The sequence below is a fragment of the Mus musculus genome, chromosome 12 (genome assembly GCF_000001635.26).
Source record: "Mus musculus strain C57BL/6J chromosome 12, GRCm38.p6 C57BL/6J".
In the NCBI taxonomy this organism is placed as follows: domain Eukaryota; kingdom Metazoa; phylum Chordata; class Mammalia; order Rodentia; family Muridae; genus Mus; species Mus musculus.
Genome location: NC_000078.6, coordinates 78,434,979 through 78,459,373, shown reverse-complemented (window position 1 = coordinate 78,459,373; position 24,395 = coordinate 78,434,979). Strand labels below are relative to the sequence as shown.

At 35.7% G+C, this 24,395-nt stretch overlaps 1 protein-coding gene across 22 annotated transcripts in view; it reads right to left on the bottom strand.

Annotated features, from left to right (window-relative positions):
* Window positions 1–24,395, bottom strand: part of Gphn (gephyrin) — a 467,448-nt gene that overhangs the window by 225,399 nt on the left and 217,654 nt on the right. For 12 of the 22 annotated variants that reach the window (XM_017315079.2, XM_006515903.4, XM_030246732.1 and 9 more), the window contains exons 5-6: window positions 24,162–24,200; window positions 4,523–4,617 (exon numbers count right to left, since the gene is read on the bottom strand). In XM_017315079.2, coding sequence (XP_017170568.1) covers window positions 4,523–4,617; window positions 24,162–24,200 — 134 coding nt within the window. The remainder of the gene's footprint in view (window positions 1–4,522; window positions 4,618–24,161; window positions 24,201–24,395) is intronic. The other 10 variants (XM_006515899.4, XM_006515904.4, XM_017315076.2 and 7 more) reach the window with 1 other exon arrangement.

The following is a 24,395-nucleotide window of genomic DNA, read 5'->3' as shown; positions in this document are numbered from 1 at the left end:
GGGGGCCCTGTGATCCATCCAATAGCTGACTGTGAGCATCCACTTATGTGTTTGCTAGGCCCCAGCATAGTCTCACAAGAGACAGCTATATCAGGGTCCTTTCAGCAAACTCTATCTTGGAATATTCATTATTAACAGATTAGATTTTCCTGTCAGGAGTTACAATAGAGATGAGACTGAAACTTTTACAGGGAAACCAACCCCAAAACTCATGGCTAACAGATTTCCAAATCTGACAGGAATAAGTTTCTAGATTCAAGACTCTCAGTGAACGCAAAAGGGAAATTTTAACAAAACTATACCCAGGCACAGCACCACATTGTGGAAATTAAAAGTGAAGAAAGAAAGATCCTCAAAGTAGCCAGAGAAAAGTAGCCATTACATATAAGGGACAACAATTTAATTGCTTAATATTTCTTTGTAAATTATGGAGTCAGAAGATGGTAGGATAAAGTTTTTTGTTTTGTTTTGTTTATATATAATGAAAAAAAGAGAAAATCTAACACAGAATTCTATATGCAGTAAAAATATATTTCTTCAGTATAAAGATGACATGAGGAGATATGTCTGGAGGCACAGGTTAAAAAAAAACAACCAAAACTTTTGCCAGATTTCCTGTAAATTAGAACTCTCAAATAATGGCAACAGACCAGCATCTACAGATGAAGAGGCTAGCAAGAACCATTGTAGAATTCTCTGAACACACCATGTGCCATTTACCAAACCATTTGTAGAAATCAACACACAAGTAACTGTGATCAGAATCAGAAAGGTACCAACACTCTAATCATGGCTGTTATTGAAACATTCTTAAGAAGGCATGGTCCCTCCCTCCCTCCCCACTTGTGATTGCTTTCTTCTCTCTCCAAAGTGGGACTGAGGTGTCCTCACTTTAGCGCTTTAGCTTGTTGACCTTTTTGAGTTCTGTGGACTGCATCTTGTGTATTCTGTAATTTTTTTTGGGCTAATATCCACTTATTAGTGAGCACATACCATGCATGTCCTTTTGGGTCTGAGTTACCTCACTCAGGATGATATTTTCTAGTTCCATCCATTTGCCTGCAAAACTCAGGATGTCCTTGTTCTTAATAGCTGAGTAGTATTCCATTGTGTAAATGAACCTCATTTTCTGTATTCATTTTCTTGTCATGGGAAATCTAGGTTATTTCCAGCTTCTGGTTATCATAAATAAATCCGCTTTGAACATAGTGGATCTCATGCCCCTGTGGCATGGTGGGGCATCTTTGGGTATATTCCCAAGAGTGGTATAGCTGGATCTTCAGGTAGATCTATTTCCAATTTTCTGAGGATCCTCCAGATTGTTTTCCAGAGTGGTTGTACCAGTTTGCAATCACATTGGCAATGGAAGAGTGTTCTTCTTTCTCCACATCCTCTCCAATGTGTGTTGTCATCTGAGGTTTTGATCTTAGCTATTCTAATTGGTGTAAGGTGAAATCTCAGGGTTGTTTTGATTTGCATTTCTCTGATCACTAAGGACTTCGAACATTTCTTTAGGTGTTTCTCAGCCATTAGAGATTCCTCAGTTGGGAATTCTAGGTTTAGATCTATACCCCATTTTTTGATTGGGTTGTTTGGTTTTTTGGTGATTAACTTCTTGAGTTCTTTATATATTTTGGATATTAGCCCTCTGTTGGATATGGGGTTAGTGAAGTTTTTTTTTTTTCCCAATTTGTTGCCTATTTGTCTTGTTGACTATGTCCTTTGCCTTACAGAAGCTTTCTAGTTTCATGAGGTTCCATTGATCAATTCTTGATCTTAGAGCATGAGCAATAAAGACCAAACAAACAGCTGAAAGAGTCAGATGCAGATATTTGCACACAACTAACGGACAGAAGCAGCTGACCTCTGTTGTTGAATTAGGGAAGGCTGAAAGACGCTGAGGACAAGGGTGATCCTGTAGGGGACCAACAGTCTCAATCTGGACCCCCAAGATCTCTCAAACACTGGACCACCAAACAGGCAGCATACACCAGTTGATATGAGGTCCACAACACACATACAGTAGAGGACTGCTGGATCTGTGTTTATTCAGAGATGATGCACCTAACCCTCTAGAGAATGGATGACCCAGGGAGTTTAGAGGTCAGGTGGGTGTGGGTGGAGACATCCATGTGGAGACAGGGGGGTGGAGAGGAGGTATGGCATGTGGAACAGTCAGAGGGTGGATGGGGGTGGAATAAAATATAGAGTGTAAAAAAATAAACTAATTAAAATAAAAACAATGAAATAGAAAAAAGGCATGGAAATGCAAAAACAAACAAAAAGAAAATGACAATAACAAAAAACTACCACCCCACCCCCACAAAAAAACACTCAGCAAAATAATCCCAGTTTCCTTGTATATGGATGCTACTACCCTATAATGGGGCAAAAGTTACCCTACAGGACAAAAGAGAATAACATAAAAATTCATGTCCCAGGAATGGGCAATTTTTTTTAAGAGTTGTTGGCCAATGAGGTCCCAAAGACTCCCAAGCATCACAGACCATTGTCAGTGTTGCTAGTTACTTCCATCACTTGCTGCTGAAAATATCACATGCTTGAGTCACAGAAACGATGAAATCAAGCTGGCACAGATCTGGAAGCGTCAATCCTACTAAAATAGCTTTCATAGTGCTAGTTGATATTATAAAAGCTACAAGAGGAGAAAAGTAAGCATTGATTCTTTTGAGCTGGGAACCCAATTAGCTCAAATAATGCCTGGCTTGGCAAGACTCTGCCCACTTGTGCAATAGTGCCATCAATATCATGGGAGTAACTAACCACTCTCTGTTTGCATTTAAGGCCAAATCACCAAGACAAAATCCTATCTAGCATCATTATTGGGGCAAGAACCTATACCTAGATAAATAATAGATACTAAGTAAGAAACTAATATCATTTGTTAAGCATGCATTATATTCAACTCCCAATGATATTATACCCATAAATTAAGATATCTCTCAAACTTGATCAGAGAATGTCTTTTTGCAGTAGATGATGACCAATGTAGAGATCCACAAGACCAACAAGCAGAGAGTAAGAAACAGAAGAATGTTAGCTTGCTCAGGGATCATTGATATAGACAGAATGAAGAGAATGTATGAATGGCAGTAGATAGATACAAGAAAAGGAAATGATGTCTTCTGGAAACAGCAGGGCATACCCTCATATGAACTCAGGTAGTATGGCAACATGCATAAGACCAGTGCAAATCCAAGCCAAACCAAATATAAGTGTGGAGAGGAGAGTTGGGCATGAAATTTCACCCTAAAATGAGAAGCTACTGACAATTCTTAGCTGTTGAAAGAGGGATATTTGCTTTTCTATAATGTAGCCCCTGGTTAAGTCTACTATGTTTCAGTGGCAGGCCATACACATAAGAGTGTTTGTGCCTTGGTCGTGATAAGGGTGAAAAAAAGAACACAATGATGGGTGGGAAGGGAAGGATCATAGATGTGGGAAAAGTTGGTGGAGGGGAGAATATAATCAAAGCATGTGAAATTCTTAAAAAGGGAATTTTATAAATATGTAATATCTCATATTCAATTTCCTCTATATCTAGTAAATTTAGCATTATAATACTGTATGTACAATAAAGAGAATATAATAACTGATGATTCATTCATAGGTATAACTCCAATGACTGCTACTAATGAAATATAAACTTAATCTAAATAAGTGGAAAGCTAGTTTGAATAACATTTAAATAGGTACCTTAGCTTTTATAGTCATATTTCACACAGTATATAAGTGGCTATGCTGATTATAAAGTTATAAATTTACAAGGTTGTATATTTTTGGCTACCATAAGAGTAAATGTTTATTATTCAAAGATCATTAAAAGAGACCCTGACTAAATGAGCAGTTTTATATTTAATGATATATATTATGCTCATTTATAGAACTATAACCTAAGATTTGCTAAAATACCAAGAAACCATCATATAAAATATAAATGCCACCAGCTATGCCAATAAAGCAGTTTTAAATATATAAATTTAATATAATAATATACTGATTTAATGGCGCAATAAACTAAATTACCTGGAGACTACCAATATAAATTGAATTATTTTTATGACTGCACATAAATATGCCTCCTTGTAAATTCAAATCAAAGTTCCTAACATATGAGATAAGTAATTTTAATAAATTTTGCTGGTTCATTGTATTAAACTATCACCAGGTTACTGTTAATAAATATCAATTGGTAATTATAAGTAATCACAAAAAGGATAACTTTCCATTTTAATGAATTCAACTCTTATGCATTAGGACTGATGACATTCAGCAATGATAAAACAGTACCTAAAAGTTTAGCAAAAGTAAAAACAAAACCAAAAAGAAGAAAAGAAGGACCTGCTTGAGACATAGCTACAGAGACCAAGATTCTTAACTCTGGATAAAATGGAATGAACCTACTAAGTCTTCAGTCTAAGGTTTTTAGACAACTCTCCTGGGGTACTGATGTGTAGTCAGGAGGCTCACTGTCTCTGCAGTGGGCGGGTGGCTTGCTTACCTAGAGAGCATGCCCAGAGGTGTGACATTGAGCGATCCCATCAGCATTGCCAGGGCCATCCCTGGCGCTTCCCGCTCTATTACTTCTTTTGTGGCCTGTAATTAAAGATTAAATAGCAGACTGAGTGAAATAGCCAAAAAAGAAGAGAGGCAGAGTAGTAAGTTTCACTTTAAGATAAACCGTATTTTGTAGTTCTTCAAACATTTGGATTTTTATTGTCAGCTCAAAGTTTCAGGATCACTGAATATCAGCTATTGACTAGGAAAATACAAGGAATGTTACAAGTCCCATCTTATTCTTTTCTTCCTAGTTTCAAAGTATTTGATAGACAACCCATCTTCTCTGGTAACCTGAAGTCCAAACCAGGAAGCCTCGGATTGCGAGATCTCAGATGTGTAAGAAAACTGGGTGCCAGTGTTGGTTGTTCTTAGGGTTTTTATTTGTTTTTAGTTTTGTGGAGTTGAAGATGGAACCCAACACTCTGTGCATGCTAGGCAAGAACCCCAGTATTAGCTGTGGCACTATGATACATCCACATTTTGCCTATTATTATTGAAAAAATTACTTCTAAAATATATTCCTACTAGTTCTATGATTTTATAACATGGTTAAAGAGACGAAAATATCAGCTGGAAAAAATTTACAATTTCAATACAAATTAGCTACTGGATTAAAAAATAAAGTGATAGGATTTACTATAGTGAGAATTTATGATATGACATGGTTAAAGTGAAGGGTATTTAAACCAGGACTAAGTTAGTGAAGAAGACAGAAATACTATATTTTCCAACAATAGCAATACCTTAGAGATACTCCACGTTTGGTTTCAGACTACCACTGTTAAGCCAATAAAACAATAGAGCATATCATATGACCCTTTTGGTTTCTGAGTGCATATAAAAGTTATGATTACATTGTCCTTTAGTGTTTTAACCATATCATATCTAAAACGTTACAATAACGAAACACAGTGTTGCAAAAGTATGTTAACCATCATCGGAACCTTCAGCACTTCAAGTGGAGGCCTTGATCTTATTGGCTGTAGTCTGATCAGAAGACATAAAAATAACTAATGAATAAGTTTAGACTATAGGAAGAATTACCAAATGCAACACAGAGATATTTGGTAAAATATATTGGGAAAATGGCATTATTATTCTTGCTCTGCACAGGGTTACCTCAACCTTTAGTTTGCAAGACACTGGTATTTATCAAGGCCATAACATAGAATTACAGAATATGAGGTATGATTGTATATTGCATTTAATGGTAAAGATAAACTTTAGGCTAAAATTAGGAACAAAACACATAACTTAACCCATTTCTAGCAATCTATTTATACAAATGAAGGCAGTTACAATAACTGGAAATAACTAAGAAGTAAAACATGCAAAACTGAGTATTCTAGTATGCAGGAAACAAGCAAAATATAAACAACGACAGAATGGAAACAAGTTGTGACTGCAACTGTTCAGCAGAAGTGAGCGACAGCTCTAAGTAAGGCTGCACATATGGCTGATTGTCTTCTCCGAGCAAATACTTGACCAAACAGTTAAACCAAATCAAGTATGTATTAGATACTAACTGATGGTGTAATTTTTAGAACATATGTAAATGGGTAATTTGGTCCTAATATGCATATAAAATATGGGATTCCAAGAACTGATAAATCTCCTGGTTTACTGTACCAAGAATAGCATAATATTTAACAATAGCAATCACTTCTTAATGAACTCTTTAATGAGAGAGCACCACAGGCTGTAGAAATCAAAAACTTAACTTCAAAGTTTAAAATGAATTATTATTTAGGTTTAAAGCTGAATAACTATGAGCTGTCTGCCTCATTTTTCATTGTATTCAATGAAATCAATCTATTCAATATAAATTTGAGGTCTTATGATATGAGACATTATTTCTATTATAAGCTGCTCTGTTAAAGTTTAAAACTTCCAGGAAACTAGAAATCTAAAGTCCTAAAAAATATCAAGCAAAGGAAAGTTGAGCATATTATGAAATGACCTCTTTAGCAGAATTAGGACTTCATTGCCCACTATAAAAAGTCATTATATAAGCACGGTTTAACTTTTAATGGGTTTGAATATAGTTTATCTCCCAAAGAATCACGTTAGTAGCTTGGACCTTGGTGTGACAATGTTGAAAGTTGGTACAAGGGTGATGTGGTATCACTTGTGAAGCCAGTTGATAAGGGAACAATTTATATAAAGAGACTGACCTCTGAATCAGTTTGGCTTTTTTTTTTTTTTTCTTTTTTTGCCATATGATCTGTATACAGCCATTTTCCTTTCTGCCTTTTTAAAACTATGAGATAAATAAACTTTTTCTTTGAAAGTATTCATTCTCCAGTATTTTATTCTAGCAAAAGAAAAAATACTGAGATACACATACAGATTATACACCCCAAGAAGAATGGCACGTTTTAAGGACAAGTAGAAAAATACCAACAGATAGCCAAGAGGGTATATTTAATCTAAAATAGAGAGACCAAGGAACAATACTTATCCATGTAAGAAACACTACTTACTAGGTATTCCTGTTTAGTAGAATTCAAAGGATGTGATAATCTAGTGATGAACTGAATAAACTGAGCAAACAAGCTGTGACCCAGAGGTAACTAATAATGTAAACTTTGCCTGGAAGAGATAAAGTTCTTTTTTTTTTTTTTTTTTTTTTTTTTTAAGATTCTCTAAAATATATCATGGGTTTTCCTAGAACACTGGATTTCAGTTTCCAGAGAATTATTTTATTAGGAACCACTTTTGTGCAAATCTTTCAGTGAAATTTCTATTTCAGATGGAGTATTTAAGGTATGTTCATATTATACTGATTTTCTTTAGGAGGTTCTGCAGAAGAAAATTTTGATCTTAACTATGACTAGATAGTCCTCTGCATTGCTACGTTTGCTTTGAAATTATAATGGTATGAATCATGATGAGTTGGTGGAAGGCTGAAACACAATGTGTCTATAGTATGGCATTCTTAAATACATCATCTACAAGATCTTTTTTAGATCTGTGACGAATGCAGTTTTCCATTGCTATAATCTATTTTGAGTTAGTTTTCTATTTTAAAATGACTGGTACGGTCAATAACTCATTATATGTGAAGACAATGCTACTCCATAGTTAGTTTCCAAGAGAACAGGGCTTTGATCTGTTGCATCACATGGCACAATGGGTAACATGCGGCATATCCTCAATAAATATTAGTGGAACATAAAATAAACAAATGCACTATCTATATTTGAAATTTGGCTTTACTGCCCATTTGCTTTGTGAAATAAATGGAAATAATCTTTCTGAGCTTCAATATATTTATGAAGAAAACATAACTATATCTTTTAAGATGATAATGATGAGATATAAGCAATCTAGTATATAATGGATATTCAAGAAAAGTAATTGTTTTCTGTTCCTATTTTCCATTTCAACTTACAACCTTACAGTTTTGATTGTATCAGATTAACAGATAATAGGAAAACAAATATACTTATAATCAATAGTTGAGAAGCAGAGTTGAAATAATACGGAATTTACAACAATAATTCAACCATGAAAGCACTGGCTAGTGAAGGAAAGGAACAATTCTGAAATGCTCTCTGACCTTTAGAGAGCAAAAGCCAATTAAGGTGTGTATTGGGAAGACACTAGAAAATCCAAACAGAAGAGATGTTGTAAGAAAACACCTCTATCACTTCTAATCACAAGTAATAGTAGAATAAAGATAAGAACCGTTTTGAATGAATTATAGTAGATTCAAAACTGTTAAAATAATTTCTGCTATTTCTTGAATGAGAAGAGAAAAGAATAGGTTTTTACCAATTGGCCCTTGACTATTACTAGAGGCTGACATTTATATAAATATTATCCAGTCTCAGTTATGCAATCCCAAGGGGTGGGATAAGAATTTTAAGAAAGTATTCTTAACCATCAAGCCATCACCCAGCCCCACTTCATATAACTATGAGGTGTAAAACTGTGTAACTTTTGGTGTGTGTAACTTGACAGGCATGGTTAAGAACTTGCAGCTTTTAGAGAGTATGAATTTGGTTCTCAGGACACATGCAGGCAGTTCACAACTATCTGCACCATACATTTCCAGGGGATCCTACAACCTCTTCTAGCCTCCATGACACCTGTTCACATGTGATGTGAGTGCGCACATGCACTCCCACAGCCCCCACTTGCATGCATACACACACAAATAAAATAAAAAATAAATCTACAAGTAAGTCATATGCAGCTAGGAGAACTAATATGCACTGCAATGAATTTTTATTAATAATATTGTATTGTATATGTAACTTTGTTAGCAGGGTAGTTTTCAAATCTACAAAGATAATTCTGTGATATAATGGGTTTACTATTAGGCTTTTTTTGTTTATTTGTTTTTTGCTATAATCCATCCATCTGTTTACCCACTTACTCATCCAAAACTCTATAAAAATCACATAAGCAGTCGTGTTGCCTAGACAATACCTGAGCAAAGGACGACATCAATGGACATGCTAACACGGAAGGCCTCAGTCCTGGACAAATCAGTAAAGGGAATGCGGAGAGCTGGATGAATGGTCTTCCCCAGAGAAGTCCTCAACTGGTAATACAACTTCAAAAACCCATGACATCATATACATATAGGGAACATTATATTTACTAAGAAAGTTGTATTATGTATCTCTGGATATATACAAAAATAAAATTAATATTTAGAGAGGAGGCTAGACAGATAGATCAACAAAGAAAAAGAAGCTACAGATTTGACTAAGATGGGTGGGTGGTACATGAGAGGGTTTGACGGGAGGGAAAGGAGTGAAGAAAATGATGTAATTATTGTTTGAAAAACTTACTATGAATATTATATATTCTATTACTTAGTCATAGAATTCATTAATAGAAGAAATGATGAAAATGATGAAATATAGTAGGGAGGGGGAACTTGAAGAGTCCATCTCCAGTGGAAGAACAGGGCATCAAGTGGAGGGATGGGGTTGCTATCCCAGTCAAAAGCTCGGATTCAGAACTGTTCTTGTCTGAAGGAACTACAGGGACAAAAACAAAGAGCATGAGAGAAAGGAGGTCTAGTGACAGGCCCAAATTGAGATCTAGATCAAGTGGAGGCCTGGGGCCCTGACCCTTACTGATGCTGTAGTGTGCTTGCAGACAGAAGCCTAGCATGGCAGGCCTCTGAGAGGCAAACAAGCTGCTGAAAGAGTCAGATGCAGATACTAGCATCCAACCAATGGATGGAAGCTGAGGATCTGTGGTTGAATTGGGGGAAAGCTGGAAGAAGCTGAGGAGGAGGAGGGCAGCACCATGGGAAGACCAGCAGTCTCAACTGACCTGGACCTCTGAGATCTCTCAGAAGCTGAGCACCAACCAGGCAGCATACACTAGCTGATTGGAGACCCCCACACAGACAGCAGAGGACTGTCTGGTCTGGCCTCAGTGAGAGAAGATATGCTCCTAACACCAGGGAGTAAGGAAGCCTGGTGGGGGTGGGGTGGGGGAGTGGGGACATCCCCTTGGAGACAAGGGGGAGGAGGTATGGATGGGGAGTGGTTGGGGGGGCAGACCAGGAGGGGGATGAAGTCTGGACTGTAAAAAAGGAATACAGAATAATAAAAACGGACTGTGGAGAGCTATTAAAAGAAGGACAACACTCTATGTTGTATATTTCTGGTTATTGTAAGTACTTGAACCCCCACCCTGACCTCCCCGCTCACAAGAAAATTAGAAGAAAGCTCGTATAAAAGGACATAAATGATGCCATTCCACTGTATACAATCCTGAGGGCTGGCATCAAAGTTGTATGCAAATATGCTGCATCACTGAAACCTCAACAGCATGATTGCCTAGACAATACCCATGCAATGACATTAATGAAATGGCAGTGTGGTCTGGGGAACATTTCACAAGGCTCCACCCCTAGGTGAAGAGCAATAGACAATCAATTTTTTTCTGAGAAAGAAAGAATTGAATTTATCCAGGTATGAGTCCCTGATAGTTCATGAAATCTCTAGTGGTCAGGACTAAATGCACGGACATAAAACCTATTGTTAATTTAAAGAAAATATTCCTATGCATGACTGTGCTACTGGTCACTTTTTCATCTATGTATTTCATGTGTGACAGTATCTTCCTATAGTGTGGCACTTCACTAAAGCAGTTCTCTACTGGATTTCATCAGTACTGTTTAAAAAAATGTACTATTTAGCTTGAGGGAAAAAAAGAAATCAGAAGTTTTAACTTGTGGTGACTCAGATTAAATACATGTGCATTCTCTACTTAAATAGTTAACATTGTTGTTACAATACAAGAAACATGATTTATTAATTTTCTTTGAAAAAGTAAATAATGATACATACTAATAATTGTGACTATGTCAAAAGCAGAAAGAATACCAATAGAAAAATTGAAAAGGTAATTCATGTCACTTGGTTCAAATTTTGTTTTAACCTATTAATCTAATGTGATATGTTTTAAACAGAAAAAGGCTCCATATTCTGTGTAGATCTAGGAAGGATCTTTGCCTAAAGCATACATATTACCTTTAACACAAAGCTTATATACATTTGTATTAACCCATGAACCTAGATCACATAGAGGTTGATGTTACAAATAATAGTCAAACTTTTTGTCTGTAAAAATTAAAAAGTTTTACCAACAGCATTGTAAAATTGAAAGTATAAGTTTCATCAGGTTTTTTAAAGAAAATAAATGAAAAATTCAACATGCCAATAAAGATCTACAAAGTTTAATAAAGATTTATTCAGAACTAGAAGTTTTGGAGAAAGCAGTTACTAGAAACAGTTGTGAGCATCACCTCCCTCCCAGCCCCCACACCAAAGGCAGATTGGGTAAAAGTAGAAAGGAACAGCATTTCCTGGATTGCAACTCTAATCTGAATGGAAAACAGTAATTAATTTCCTGTACTTTCTTCAGCAAATATAAAAATAAGCATGTGCCCATGATTATTTGTAACAAATAGTTCCATCTGGTAAGTCAAACAAGTTTTATCAATTCTTAAATTGCTATAGTTATGCACTAAAAATTATTATTCTTTATTCCTTTTTTATTACCAATAAGTAGATATTAGCCCAGAAGCTCGGAATAATCAAGATACAATTCACAGACCACATGAAGCTCAAGAAGAGGGAAGACCAAAGTGTGGATGCTCCAGTGCTTCTTAGAAGGGGGAACAAAATACTCACGAGAGGAAATACAGAGACAAAGTGTGGAGCAGAGACTGAAGGAAAGGCCATCCAGGGACTGCCCCACCTGAGGATCCATCCCATATACAGCCACCAAATGCAGACACTATAGTGGATGCCACGAAGTGAAGTGCATGCTGACAGGAGCCTGATACAGCTGTCTCCTGAGAGGCTCTGCCAGAGCCTGACAAATATATAGGCAGATGCTGGCAGCCAACCATTGGAATGCACACGGGGGTCCCCAATGAAGGAATTATAGAAAGTACTGAAGAAGCTGAAGGGGTCTGCAACCCCATAAGAATAGCAACAGCATCAACCAACCAGACCCTCCAGAGCTTCCAGGGACTAAACTACCAACCAAGGAATACACATGGAGGGACCCATGGCTCCAGCTGCATATGTAGCAGAGTATGGCCTTGTCAGTCATCAATGGGAGGAGAGGCCCTTGGTCCTCTGAAGGTTCGATGTCCCAGTGTAGGGAAATCGAGGGCATGGAGGCGGGAGTGGATGGGTGGGTGAGTGGGTGAGTGGGTGAGGGAATACCCTTATAGAAGCAGGAAGAGGGAGGATGGTATGGGAGGTTTCGGTAGGGGCGGTATTCTGTAAAGGGGATAACATTTGAAAAGCAAATAAAGAAAATACCCAATAAAATTTTTAGTGTTTATATACACTAATTGAAAAGCTTACAGAAAAACTTAATTCTCTGTAGTTAGACTATTTTTCCAAAGAAATCAAAAATTCTATTTGAGCTGTTTCTTAATGAAATATAGACTGAAATATCAAAATCAGGTCTGTACTTTAACCTGTAATTATCCAGACTCTTCCAGAACATCCAGACTTTGGTGCCTAGAATAAAGCAGTATGTTTTTTTTTTTTTCCTTATTTTCACTCCCTCCCACAATGCATAATCACCACATAGTCTAGTTTAGCTTTGATCCAGGGATTCTACTTCAGTCAGGATTTCAGAAATGAGTCTATTCTTGGAAAAAACAGATTAATGTCTTGCTTATCCACTAAATAACTTTGGGCTAGACAATTCTTTATTACAGGGGACATTCTATGCCTTAGCATGCTCAATGACATGACTTGCCTCTCCCCATTCAATTCTAGAAGTAATTCTCCTACTGTAAAAAAAAAAAATCTAAAGAAAATCATCTCAGTTTGAAAAGTACTCACACATACACATTTTGCTCTAGAAAAACTAGAAGTTCTATTTTAATTCACTTGTCAAATGATTTTAAGTTTTGTAATTGGTATTTTTAATTGACTATCAAATAGATTCTCTTGAAGACTGGACTTTTAAATGCTAGAACAGTATACAAAATGCTTTCAAGGTCTAGATAGACGATCAAATACAATTTATATTAACTGTATGCTAATGTCTACTTTGAAATTTCTATGTGAAAATGAAAGTTTGGGAAATTAAAATAATGATTGCTAAAGGTAGTTATGTATAATGTCTTAACTATAAGGTAACTTTTAGTTTATGTCTATAGATATATCATGATTTCTAAATTATTCAAGTTCAATAATTTTCTATCTACAAACTTGTTAGCAGTGAATATTCCAAAGCATAAGCATAAGGATAACTGAAAAAAACTTAAATATGTCAGCAATATTCAAAATAGGACCTACAAAGTACAAATAACTTTTTAGAAAAAACAGCATTTTGCTAATCTTATGGCTTAGATTCAAGGTGTGTTTCTCAGTCTGACCACAGTAATAAGAGTGTGGATGTCAAAAAATGGAGTTTTTAATAAATCTCAATGAATCTTTTTATTTTTAAATAATGAATTTTAATGAATTGTATTATATTTATGTTTCAAAATTATGCAGATAAACATAAGAATGAGCAAGTCAAGACTACTATCTTTCAACTAATGCTCTCCAACTAAGTTATTTCAGTTATAAAATTATTTATGGATTGGCAATTTCTTAATCACCTCTTGTGGTTACAATAAACAACAGGCCCAGTGAAAACAGAGAAAACAAAAAACCAAAAACAATCCAAAAAGCTCCAGGTGGCTTAAAGTAAGAAATAAAGCTGGACGGATACAAGGAAACTTTCATTACATTATTAATACACAATTCACTAATAAAATATGTAATTTTGTGTATGTGTCTGTGCATATGTGTGCAAGGTGGGATGTTTGTGCATGTGGGGTCAGAGGCCAAGTTTGGCTGTTGTGTTTCAGACTCTGTCCACCTTTTTACTTGTTTAAAGGTATGGTCTGTAACCGTTAGGTCTCAGGCAGTGCACATGTCCAGAAATGAAAGTCTTGGCTCAGCTCAAGCTGGACTAAAGGATTTCTGGTGGCTAGATAAAAGCTATAATTATCCAGGAACTCCACCAGCCAAAAGGAGTCATTTTCCTTGACTGACAGAAGAAACATATGACTTGCCATTGACAAATACCTGTAGTTACATTATCAAACCCATGCTAGCCTCTAGGCTTTAAAGCCCTCTCTAGTATCCTTTCCCTTCTCACACAATATGCCATAGCTCTTCCATGATGCTGGGCTCCAGGCTGTTCCAGATCACTCCTCTATAATAGTAGGTTTCCACTCTGTCACAGATATTCCCTCATCTCTTGCAGACAGAACTGACCATTTTTAGTCTGCTTTTTTTCTCTTAGCTCTGAACTCTTCCAGATGCCTCTGGTTGATCTGTTTGTCCTTCTTTGTCTGTCTTCCCCTCCCTCAGTCCCTCCCCCATCCACAATAAACACTTCCCACTCCTGTAATCCTGGAGTGGCCACCTCAGTGGTTTCATTATAGTACCTCTAGGTTATACTCTCTGGCCAAGGTTAGTAAGTAGGCTAGGCTAGCTTGATAGTTTGCCCCAGGGATCTACTTTTCCCTTACTCTTCAGTATTGGAATTAAAGCAGATGTGCCCAAGGTACAGGGCTGTTTTTGTTTTTATTTCTTCATGGGTTTAGGGGTTGAACTCAGGTTCTTATGCTTATAAAGCAAGTACTTTATCAATAACTGTCTTTCTAGCCCTATTAAATATGCAACTTAATCTAATGATTAGTAAACCTATAAAGCAATAATGAATATGAAATTTCACAAAGTGAAATTATATAAATTTTGAAACATTCTATGTGGACAATTTTGTAAGACATTGTGACACTTCAAATTTTTGAATAAGTAATTTTTAATTGATTTTTAAAAAAAAAAACCTGATTTTGTTGGGGGCAGGTGAGGTTGGAGAGGATATGCCATTATAACACACATATAGAGGTCAGGGAATATCTTGTGAGAGTCTCTAAATGTTGGAACAATTTACAGTTAAATCACACTTAATACCTCATACACAATACAAAAACTATGCAATATATGTCACTGTGTCTCTTGAATGAAAAAAATAAATAAATAAAAGAAGGGTATGTACCCTTCTAGGGGGGACAGAAACAGAGACATATAGGAGTGTCTAAAGTGAACGTGCCCAGCAAACTAAGTCTTCTGGGGCATTTGAGGAGAGGAAATATAAGGAGAAGGGTTAGGGGAAAGAATAAAGGGGAATGGGGAGAGGAAAGGAGAGGAGAGAAGGGAGAAGGGTTAGAAGAGAAGGGAGAGGGAAGAGAAGAAAGGAGCTAGAGAATCTGGAATGGCAGCCAAGGGGCTAAGAGGCCAAAAAGGATCACATAATTAAATGGCTGGGTTATGGATCAGAGAAGTTAGAAAAGGACAGACCATTTCAGGTAGGTAGGCCAGGCAAGAGGACCTTGTAACACATATGGACAGGGAGAGAGGGACTGGCCAGAGGCCATTTTATTATGTTAACAGGTACCTTACATAGTCTTTTGTCCCTTGTTTGAAACCTAACACCCTTATGTCCTGACACTAAAAAAGAAATAGAGAAATTTAACAACAGACTTGCTCATTAAAGAGGAATTTCCTATGGCTGGTCACCATTTTACTTTGTAGTTAACTAACAGTTTTGAGAAGCAGGATAGCTTGCTTCCTTGTATTTCTCTCAGAAAATGTATTAATTTTGATTAGTAGGCAGTAGAGGAAGAAAAAAAACACAGGTAAAGTTTATTTTAGTTTCTTATGATCTTTATAAGAAGACTGCTACTTCTGACTTATAAGTATTTACACATGCAATGGAGCACTATGGCTATCAACCAACCAGAGAAGACTTGATTCCTGAGCATTTGAAGAATCAGGTCTCAGGAGTTGGATCTAGAAGTAGCATGTTATGAAGAAAATCTCTTAATTTCTTTATAAGTATACAATATTACAATGTAACAAAAAGCATTGTAGAGAAGAGGGGGAAAGCCACAGTCATTGTGTACCAACTCATAAGCTCACCGAGTTCCAGTGGAGAGTTCCAAATCTATGGTCACACAAATGACACTGGTTAAATATGGTAGATCACAAAGCAAACCAAAGACAAGAATGTGGGACAGAGATCTGGAAAGATGAGATCATTTTACAGGGGAGGAAGGGAGATAAGGAGGGTGATCAAAGTATGAGAATGCATTATATACTCTGAAATCGTCAGAGCAAATTTAATTAAAAAACAGCATTCTAAGATAAAATAAACTTTGGTCTTACCTTACATTTGTAAATAACCAGATACCTAAATAGTAAACTTGGGAAGGTATCAATTTAAAACGGCTAAATAGCTGCTGAATATAAATATAGTAGTTTTGTGGAGATTTCTCAATTTGAGGTAATTTAATATATTTTAAAAGTTATTTTTCCAACTGGGAGGTGGTGGCACAAGCCTTTAACACCAGAACCCAGGAGGCAGAAGCACATGGATCTCAGAATTTGAGGCGAGCCTAGTCTACAAAATGAGTTCCAGGACCACCAGGGCTACACAGAGAAACCCTGTTTCAAAAAAACAAAAACAAAAACAAAAATGAAATACAAAATTAAAAACCAATCAAACACATGAAAATAAACAAAACTAAAAATAAGTATTCTATTTATTTGTGTGTGATTGTATGTGTAGGGCACAAATTCCACTGCATCCATGTGGACTTTAAAGGATGACTCTTGGGAGTTGGTTCTTTTCTTCCATTGTGTTATTCCCTGTGACCCTGGGGTCTCACACTTGGTGGCAAGTGTTTTCATTTGCGAATGTATCCTGTTGTCCTGATTTACTATCTTTTAACCATCTCTTTATTACCAGCCTGACATTTTATGCCACAGTTAATTTTCATAGCACTCCTAAAATACATAATAATAGAGGGAAAAGGACTAAAATATCAGAGGAAGTAGGATTAGTGTACTGGTGCCTGCTATTATTAATAGTTATATACCAGAGAATGAGGAGTAAAACTTGTACTACAAATGTTGACAGGAGAAAAGCTGCATTGTAATCATACTATTTGCAAGATCCTGAATAAACATAAGTAGTACTTGGTAGAGAAATGAGAAGAAAAATTTAACAGTGATTAGTTTGCTAGAGAGTAGTTATTCACAATTTCGAGGGGGTTGTTATGAAATATGAAAGGATTTGATGCTTCATAAGGAGAGATATTGGCGTATATTGACTGTCACACAAAGAAAACACACAACTGTATTTTCAGTTTCTTTGAAATTAAAATAGGAGTTCAAAGATCACAAGAAAACATACTCATTACAAATAAAATCACATAAGTCTTTTTAAATCTTAGGTCTCTACATTACATAATCTCTTTGTATAGCCTGTTTTAAAGTGATTTTCAGTGTGAATACAAGCAAAGAATAATCTTTTAAACTATTAATGTTAAATATTTTAGTGTTTTTCTCTTGAAAAGGAAACTTTCTTCATACCTATATTATTACAATAAAAACATTAGGATAGATGGACAGATGGCTCAGTGGTTAAGTGCACTCACTGCTCTTCTAAAGGTCCTGAGTTCAATTCCCAGCAGCTAAATGATAGTTCACAACCATCTGTAATGGGATCTGATCCCCTCTTCTAGTGTGTCTGAAGAGCAACAGTGTATTCACATAAAATAAATAAATCTCTTTAAAAAATTAGTAGGAAAATCTGGAATATAGAGGGAAAAAACAGGTTAGTAAAAGTTACCCTATTGAAAATCTGAAAGTATGGACTAACAGACTGTGTGTGCTTAGGGTAGTACCAAGCCAGAGCTGTGCAGTAGCCACTGAAGTTACAGCTGAGCTGTAGCCATGGAGGAGATAAGTGGAGACCTTAAAAAGCTGACAAAAACAAAACGAAACAACCCAAACCAGATGGGAGAACAAAGGAAAGTTTACTACTGGCTTTAGGGTGTAGTTAAATCCAGGTAAAGAATATTAATTTAGAAACTAGGTTGTAGGTGATATTATCAATAATAATTTTTTTAAATCCTAGGCAAATTATGTTGAGAGAAAATTGTGTTTGACGATATAAATGTTTTATAGCATATTAGAAATACATTTAGGGCCTGGGTATATAATTCATTTGGGAGACTGCCACTACAACATGCACTAGGCTCAACAGAACCCATAAACCTGCCATGGTGGCACATACCCATTATTCTAAAATTGGGAGATGGAGACAGAAGGACCAGAAATTTAAGGTTACCCTCAGCTATATAGTGAATCAAAGGCCAGCCTGGGCTACATGGGAGCACAACTCAAAAACAAACAATCAATCAATCCATGGGGGAAAAAAGTTACCCTATTGAAATTTTAAAAGAACCAGGACTCAAGGTTGAGTATATCAATATAAAAAGGAATAATGGATTAGTTCAGATGACTAGTTTATCAAATACACAATAAAAGCTAATGAATATGTCTGAACTTTTTCACATTAGGAGTTCACGTAAGTTTTAACTGACAAGAGAAACTCTTGAACTCTGTCCCTACTAACTGGAACAAGAGGACACAACAGTCAAATATTTCTCAGTGTGTTTACAATTACATTTAAGTACAACCTACTGACTATTTAATTCTATTATCTATTCTATCCAGCTATTTCACTTTAAATTATGACAACTTATAACCATGTATGAAATCTCAATGTCACTGAATTTATAGGCATTAACATTAAAAATATTCCTAATGTATCCTATTTGTGAATGATATAATATACATAAGTGACTCTTTTGAGAAAAATGGCAGGGTACAAAATTAATAATCTTGGCATTTAATTTTTTTAAAGAATTATTTATTTTATGTATGTGAGTACACTGTAGCTGTTTTTTGACTCACTAGAAGGCATCAGATCCCTTACAGATGGTTGTGAGCCACCATGTGGTTGCTGGGAATTGAACTCAGGACCTCTAGAAAAGCAGTCAGTGCTCTCAACTGCTGAGCCATCTCTCCATCCCCTGATTTTTAATTTTTTAACTTTATAGGTCCTTTGAGTAAATATTATGGCTCCCAATTTGAACCTATGCATTTTCATGTTCATACGTTTTTCTACTTTTTCTTTGGCTCTTGTTCTTGGTTGTTTGGTCCTATTTAGAGTTGTTTGCTTTTATCTTATCTTATTTTATTTTATTATTATTTTTCAGACACCTGTTTGTTTCCTAAACAGATGCAGAAAGGGATCATAGAAACTGCAAAGAACTGGAGAAAGTAAACAATAATCAGAACTGAGTACATGAAAAACTATTTTTAATTAAAAAACTTTAAATTAAAGAGACTTCAAATAAAACACAAATTATTGTCACCATCTGAGGGCAGGGATGAGGTTTAAATAAAGAGGTCATTCTTTTGAAATGTATGAATGTGTAGTAAACAAATGTATGTACACTTGTGTGTGTGTGTGTGTGTGTGTGTGTGTGTGTATGGTAGGTTTCCTAGATGCACCTATATGGAATGCAGAGGACAAAGTCAGTTATCTTCTATCACTGTTTACTCTAATTCTTTAGACAATGTCTCTTACTGAACCTGGAGCACTACCTTTAGGCTGGGTTGGTTAGCCAGCAAGTGATGTGACCACCATGTTTGTGAACCCTCAGAACTCAGGTTATAATAAAACAGCAGTTCTCACATACAGCTTTAATCTAGGTGTTGGTGATTCAAATTCATGTTGTTTACTCATTGAGCCATCTCCTCAGCTCAGAAGGGATTCTTCTCATTGAATGAGTGAGGCCTAGAGAAGTGAAATGATTATTTTACATGCAAACATTCTAACTTTGAAATTTTCTCTCACAAATTAGAATTAGAAAACAAAATTTCACAGTATGGTCAATGATACTATAAATGCATTTTATTGTTGTTGTTGAATTTTATTTCTCTCCTGGAATCCAATGTGTTTTCTGTGTTAGTTTAGGACAGAGACTCAGTTGATAAAGAATAAACAAAATTCACCCCAACAAAGGTTGGATATGAGTAAGACATAGTTTCATGCATTCAAATTATTTTATCCTTTATCTATTATCATTTTACATATTCCAGTTCAAAACTCTTGAAGAAAATGTGTAACTAACTTTATTTCTTTAAGTCTTGACACTGTGGTATAGAATTAGATTTAGCATCAACAGAATAAGCACACATATGAACTCACAGAGACTGAGGCAGGCTAGGCATCTGCCTGCACTCCATGGGATCCTAGAGCTAAAGGCTCAGTGGGAAACAAACCATTCCTACAGGTAGAGCTGCATACTCAGCAGTAGATGAGCAAGAGAAAACAAACTCAACCAGATCATTGGAGGCTTTTTGCCTCATTTTGTCATGTCAGGGTTTTTTTCTTATTTTTTTTATTCACAGACATGCATGCACATACACAAACATACACACACACATACATATGCATATACTTCCCCCCTCCACAGAACCTCTGCATATACATTATGGCTTCCAGTTTAGTGTTTTAATGGGACTTTAAGTATATGATGGAGTGTGTCACTGAATCCATATCTGTTTATTGTGTCTTTTCTGGGGTCCTTTTTTTCAGTTTTGTCCTATTCCAATGTGTTAGTTTTACTCTGTTGTTTCATCATTCTCCCTTAGAAGCATATTTGTTTTCTAACAGACAGAAAGGGAGTAAGATTAGATGCAAGAGGAGGTGGGGAAAAAACTGAGAGGAGTAGATGGGGGAAAAACTATAATCAGGATATTATGTATAAAAATTATTATCAATAAAAGAGAAAAAAAAGTTAAATTTAGATAAAACTGTGATACACATACACCAACTGTTGTAACACACAGACCAAGAATCTGTTTTAGGAAAGTCTTTGTAAGTACATTTGGTGTCCATGATAAAAAGCCCATTAAATTAAAGTTCTAATTCTTATACAATTTAGAGCCTAAATATAACTCTATCTGCTTATGTTAGTCACCTTTTTGAAACCTTGCTTTTCAAATACCTCTATTCTCTTAAATGTACACTATACACCATTCTGTTGTTTAAAACAAACAAACAACCCAAAACTTTATTTTTTGCTATATCTAAAGCACTCAAAACCTGTGTAACATCATTCTGGTTTTTTATTGTTATTGCTGTTTTTCTTTTCTTTTTTTTTTCCATTGGATATTTTGTTTATTTACATTTCAAATGTTATCCCCTTTCCCAGTTTCAAGACAGGTTTCTCTGTGTAGCCCTGGCTGTTATGGAATTGATTTATAGACTAGGTTGGCATTTGACTCACAGAGATTCACCAGTGTCTGCCTCCCAAGTGCTGGGATTAAAGACATGTGCCACCACACCTGAATCTCCTAAATCTCCTAGAACCTGGCCTTTTATAGCTTGTCCAAAAGTTTATCATTTTTCTTTTAATACTACAGTATCTTGGACTTACTGACTTTTCATGCATTTTACACAGTTTTCATGAACTCTTTGCTATTAATTTATTCCTACATATACTTCTGTTGATAAAGGAAAAGGAACAGGGAAAACAAAGCAAAACAAAAGTCTTGTATACCAAAATTCACAGCAGCACTGCTGCTAATAGCCAGAAGGCAGAAACAACTCAAGTGCTTACTCAACAGCTGAAGTGATAAATTGGCATAGACATATAGTTGAAAAGAGGAATGGACTTCTGACACATGCTACAACACGGAAGCTTAGGAACATTATGTTAGGTAAAACAGGACAGAAGGCAAAAAAATGTCTTCTGATTTAGATAAAGTATCTACAATAGGCAAATTGATAAAACAGAAAATAAAGTTTGCTAGGGGTGAGGGATGAAATATTAGGAAATTATATACATACATACATACATACACATACATACATACATACATACATACATACATACATACACAAACATACTAGATGATTCTGGAATAAATGGTGAGGATGACTGTACAAATGCCCCTGAAAATACTGATTTTTACACTTCTGTGGTAAATTTTAAGCAATGTATTTTTCTTTCTTTTCTGAGATAGGATCTCAATGTGTCTCTCTTGGCCTGGCCTGGCCTGGCCCTCGCTATGTAGACCAGACTAGCTTGGCCTAGAGCTCACAAATATCTACATGCTTCTGCTTCCCCCAAAGACTGGCATATATTATACGTATATGTGTGTATTTATGTGTGTGTGTGTGTGTGTGTATATGTGTGTGTGTGTGTGTGTGTGTGTATACATATATATATATATGTGTGTATATATATATATATATGTGTATATATATATATATATATATATATATATATATATATATATATCATACTTACTTACTTTATTAAGACAGAAATCCTAGAAACCCTGTCAATAGTTTCCCCCTTTATCTCTAATGTTATCACTTTCTTTTCCAGGTTTTTCCTTAACTCATTTGCTTTAGATAAAGTTAAATAAAATTGAATATAGATATTTATAATTTTTACATTTCAAGGACAATGATGCAGCAAACATAAAGGGCATTTAAAATTTACACACACACACGCGTATGTACTTGTAAACATCCCACTTTACATTTATTTTTAGACTTACAAACTATAAAATTCTTCTCTGCTTCTCATGTTTGGCTTTTCATGTCAACATAAGATTATAAAATATACATTATAAAATACTTTTAGATGCCAAACACTCTGTAACATTGAAAATGTATATTTTAAAGCTCTACCCTCCCACAAGAAAAGAAGTTATAAAGGAGGGAAAGATGAATACATCAAAAAGATCTATAGTAGTATAACTGATACTATTAAATTATGGGGAGGAAGAAATTATATTTTTCAAGGAAAAAACTGAGCAGAGCTGAAACTACTCTAATCAGAACTACTAAGAAATATAAAATAATTAAATATCGTTTAAGGTAATTTTTTTCTACTACTTAAAAGGATAAAATTAAGCAAACTGTCTTGACGAAACCTTTGAGAACTATGTAAAATAAAATCACAAATTTATAACATGGAACATTTTTGAAAGATCCCACACATAAGAAAACAATGTGTATAACGTATGATGCTGAACATATGAGGCAAGAATGATGCATGTTTAAAAAATATCCTCAAAAAAAATAAGAATGGAGACTTGTATAACAAGCAAAAATAACAGGTGGTAGTTGAGTTTTGAGTCAGTTTAGGAGTAAACTGACCTGGCTGTTAAGTAACAAATCATTTTCTATTCCTAAGACATATTTGGACAATATATAGGCAAATTTTTCTTGGAAGTAACATCTGATCAGTGTTAAAGACAACAGGGAACAATGTTACTGATTCATTAGATGCAGAGAAATACAAGGGAAGGCAGTAGGAGCAAACCAGCAAGTCACAAATTCACTGGGGATGAATGCCATGTCTCAAATAAAATAAGCGTACAGCCAATGGAAGCAAATAGGAAGATGAGGCAATAGTCAGGCAACCTAGTCAGCAGTCCAATCCAGAGGGACAAAGCATTTAGAAAAGAAGTGCTAAATAATCTGTACCTACTTACACTATTGCAAGCATACTGGACAGGGCGAAATCAGGCAGGCAGATGATGAACTTAGTAGGCCACAGTATAGGGAATGGTACAGGAGCAGATACACAATGCTGGGAGTCTAAATGCTGAAATAGCAGATGGATATGGAAGGATCAGGGCATTTGCTGATGGGTAAAGCACCAGTGAGAAGAACACAAATTGTTCAGCAGATCAAAATAGGTAAAAAGTGGAGATAATCCACAGGCAATCAAACAGAAGACAGGACAGTAGAGAAGCAATGGCAGATCATCGGAAGCAGTCAAGTAAAGTAATGACAAGCTGTCAGCAGGGGAACAAAACACCATTCAGGAAAAGATGAGACTGCAGAGCAAAAAGTCCCTGAACTGGGTGTCTTCCATCTAAGAAATAATTCATAAACTGCACATGAGAATTCACAAGAAATAGCACACAAATGGAAAACAGCAGATGAGTCTAAATTCTATTGCCCAGGGATATAGAATTACCCTAGGACATAGATATGTAACAATCCACAGGAAATTAAATAAATGGGAAAAATGGGTCAAAGCAGTTTTTTTATGATGGGAAAATAAACCAAAACACTAAAAAGTATTAATCTGAAAATGATTGGCTGGGATTGAAGTCTTCGCTTACCCCTTTCTGGAGCCCACAAAATGGGAATGTTGGGAATTTCTGCAGCAGAAAAACAGAAGAGAAAAGGGATTTCTGATTCCCAGTTTGAGGAAAGCAGGTCAAATTTAGGGCTCTATGAACTGGTTCAGGGAAAGAAGAACCAGCCTGAACCTTCTCTTCCTCAGAATCAAAGCACTTCTGAGGTCTGAGAAAGGTTAAGGAAGCCCTCAACCCATCACTCCCCACAACCTCCCC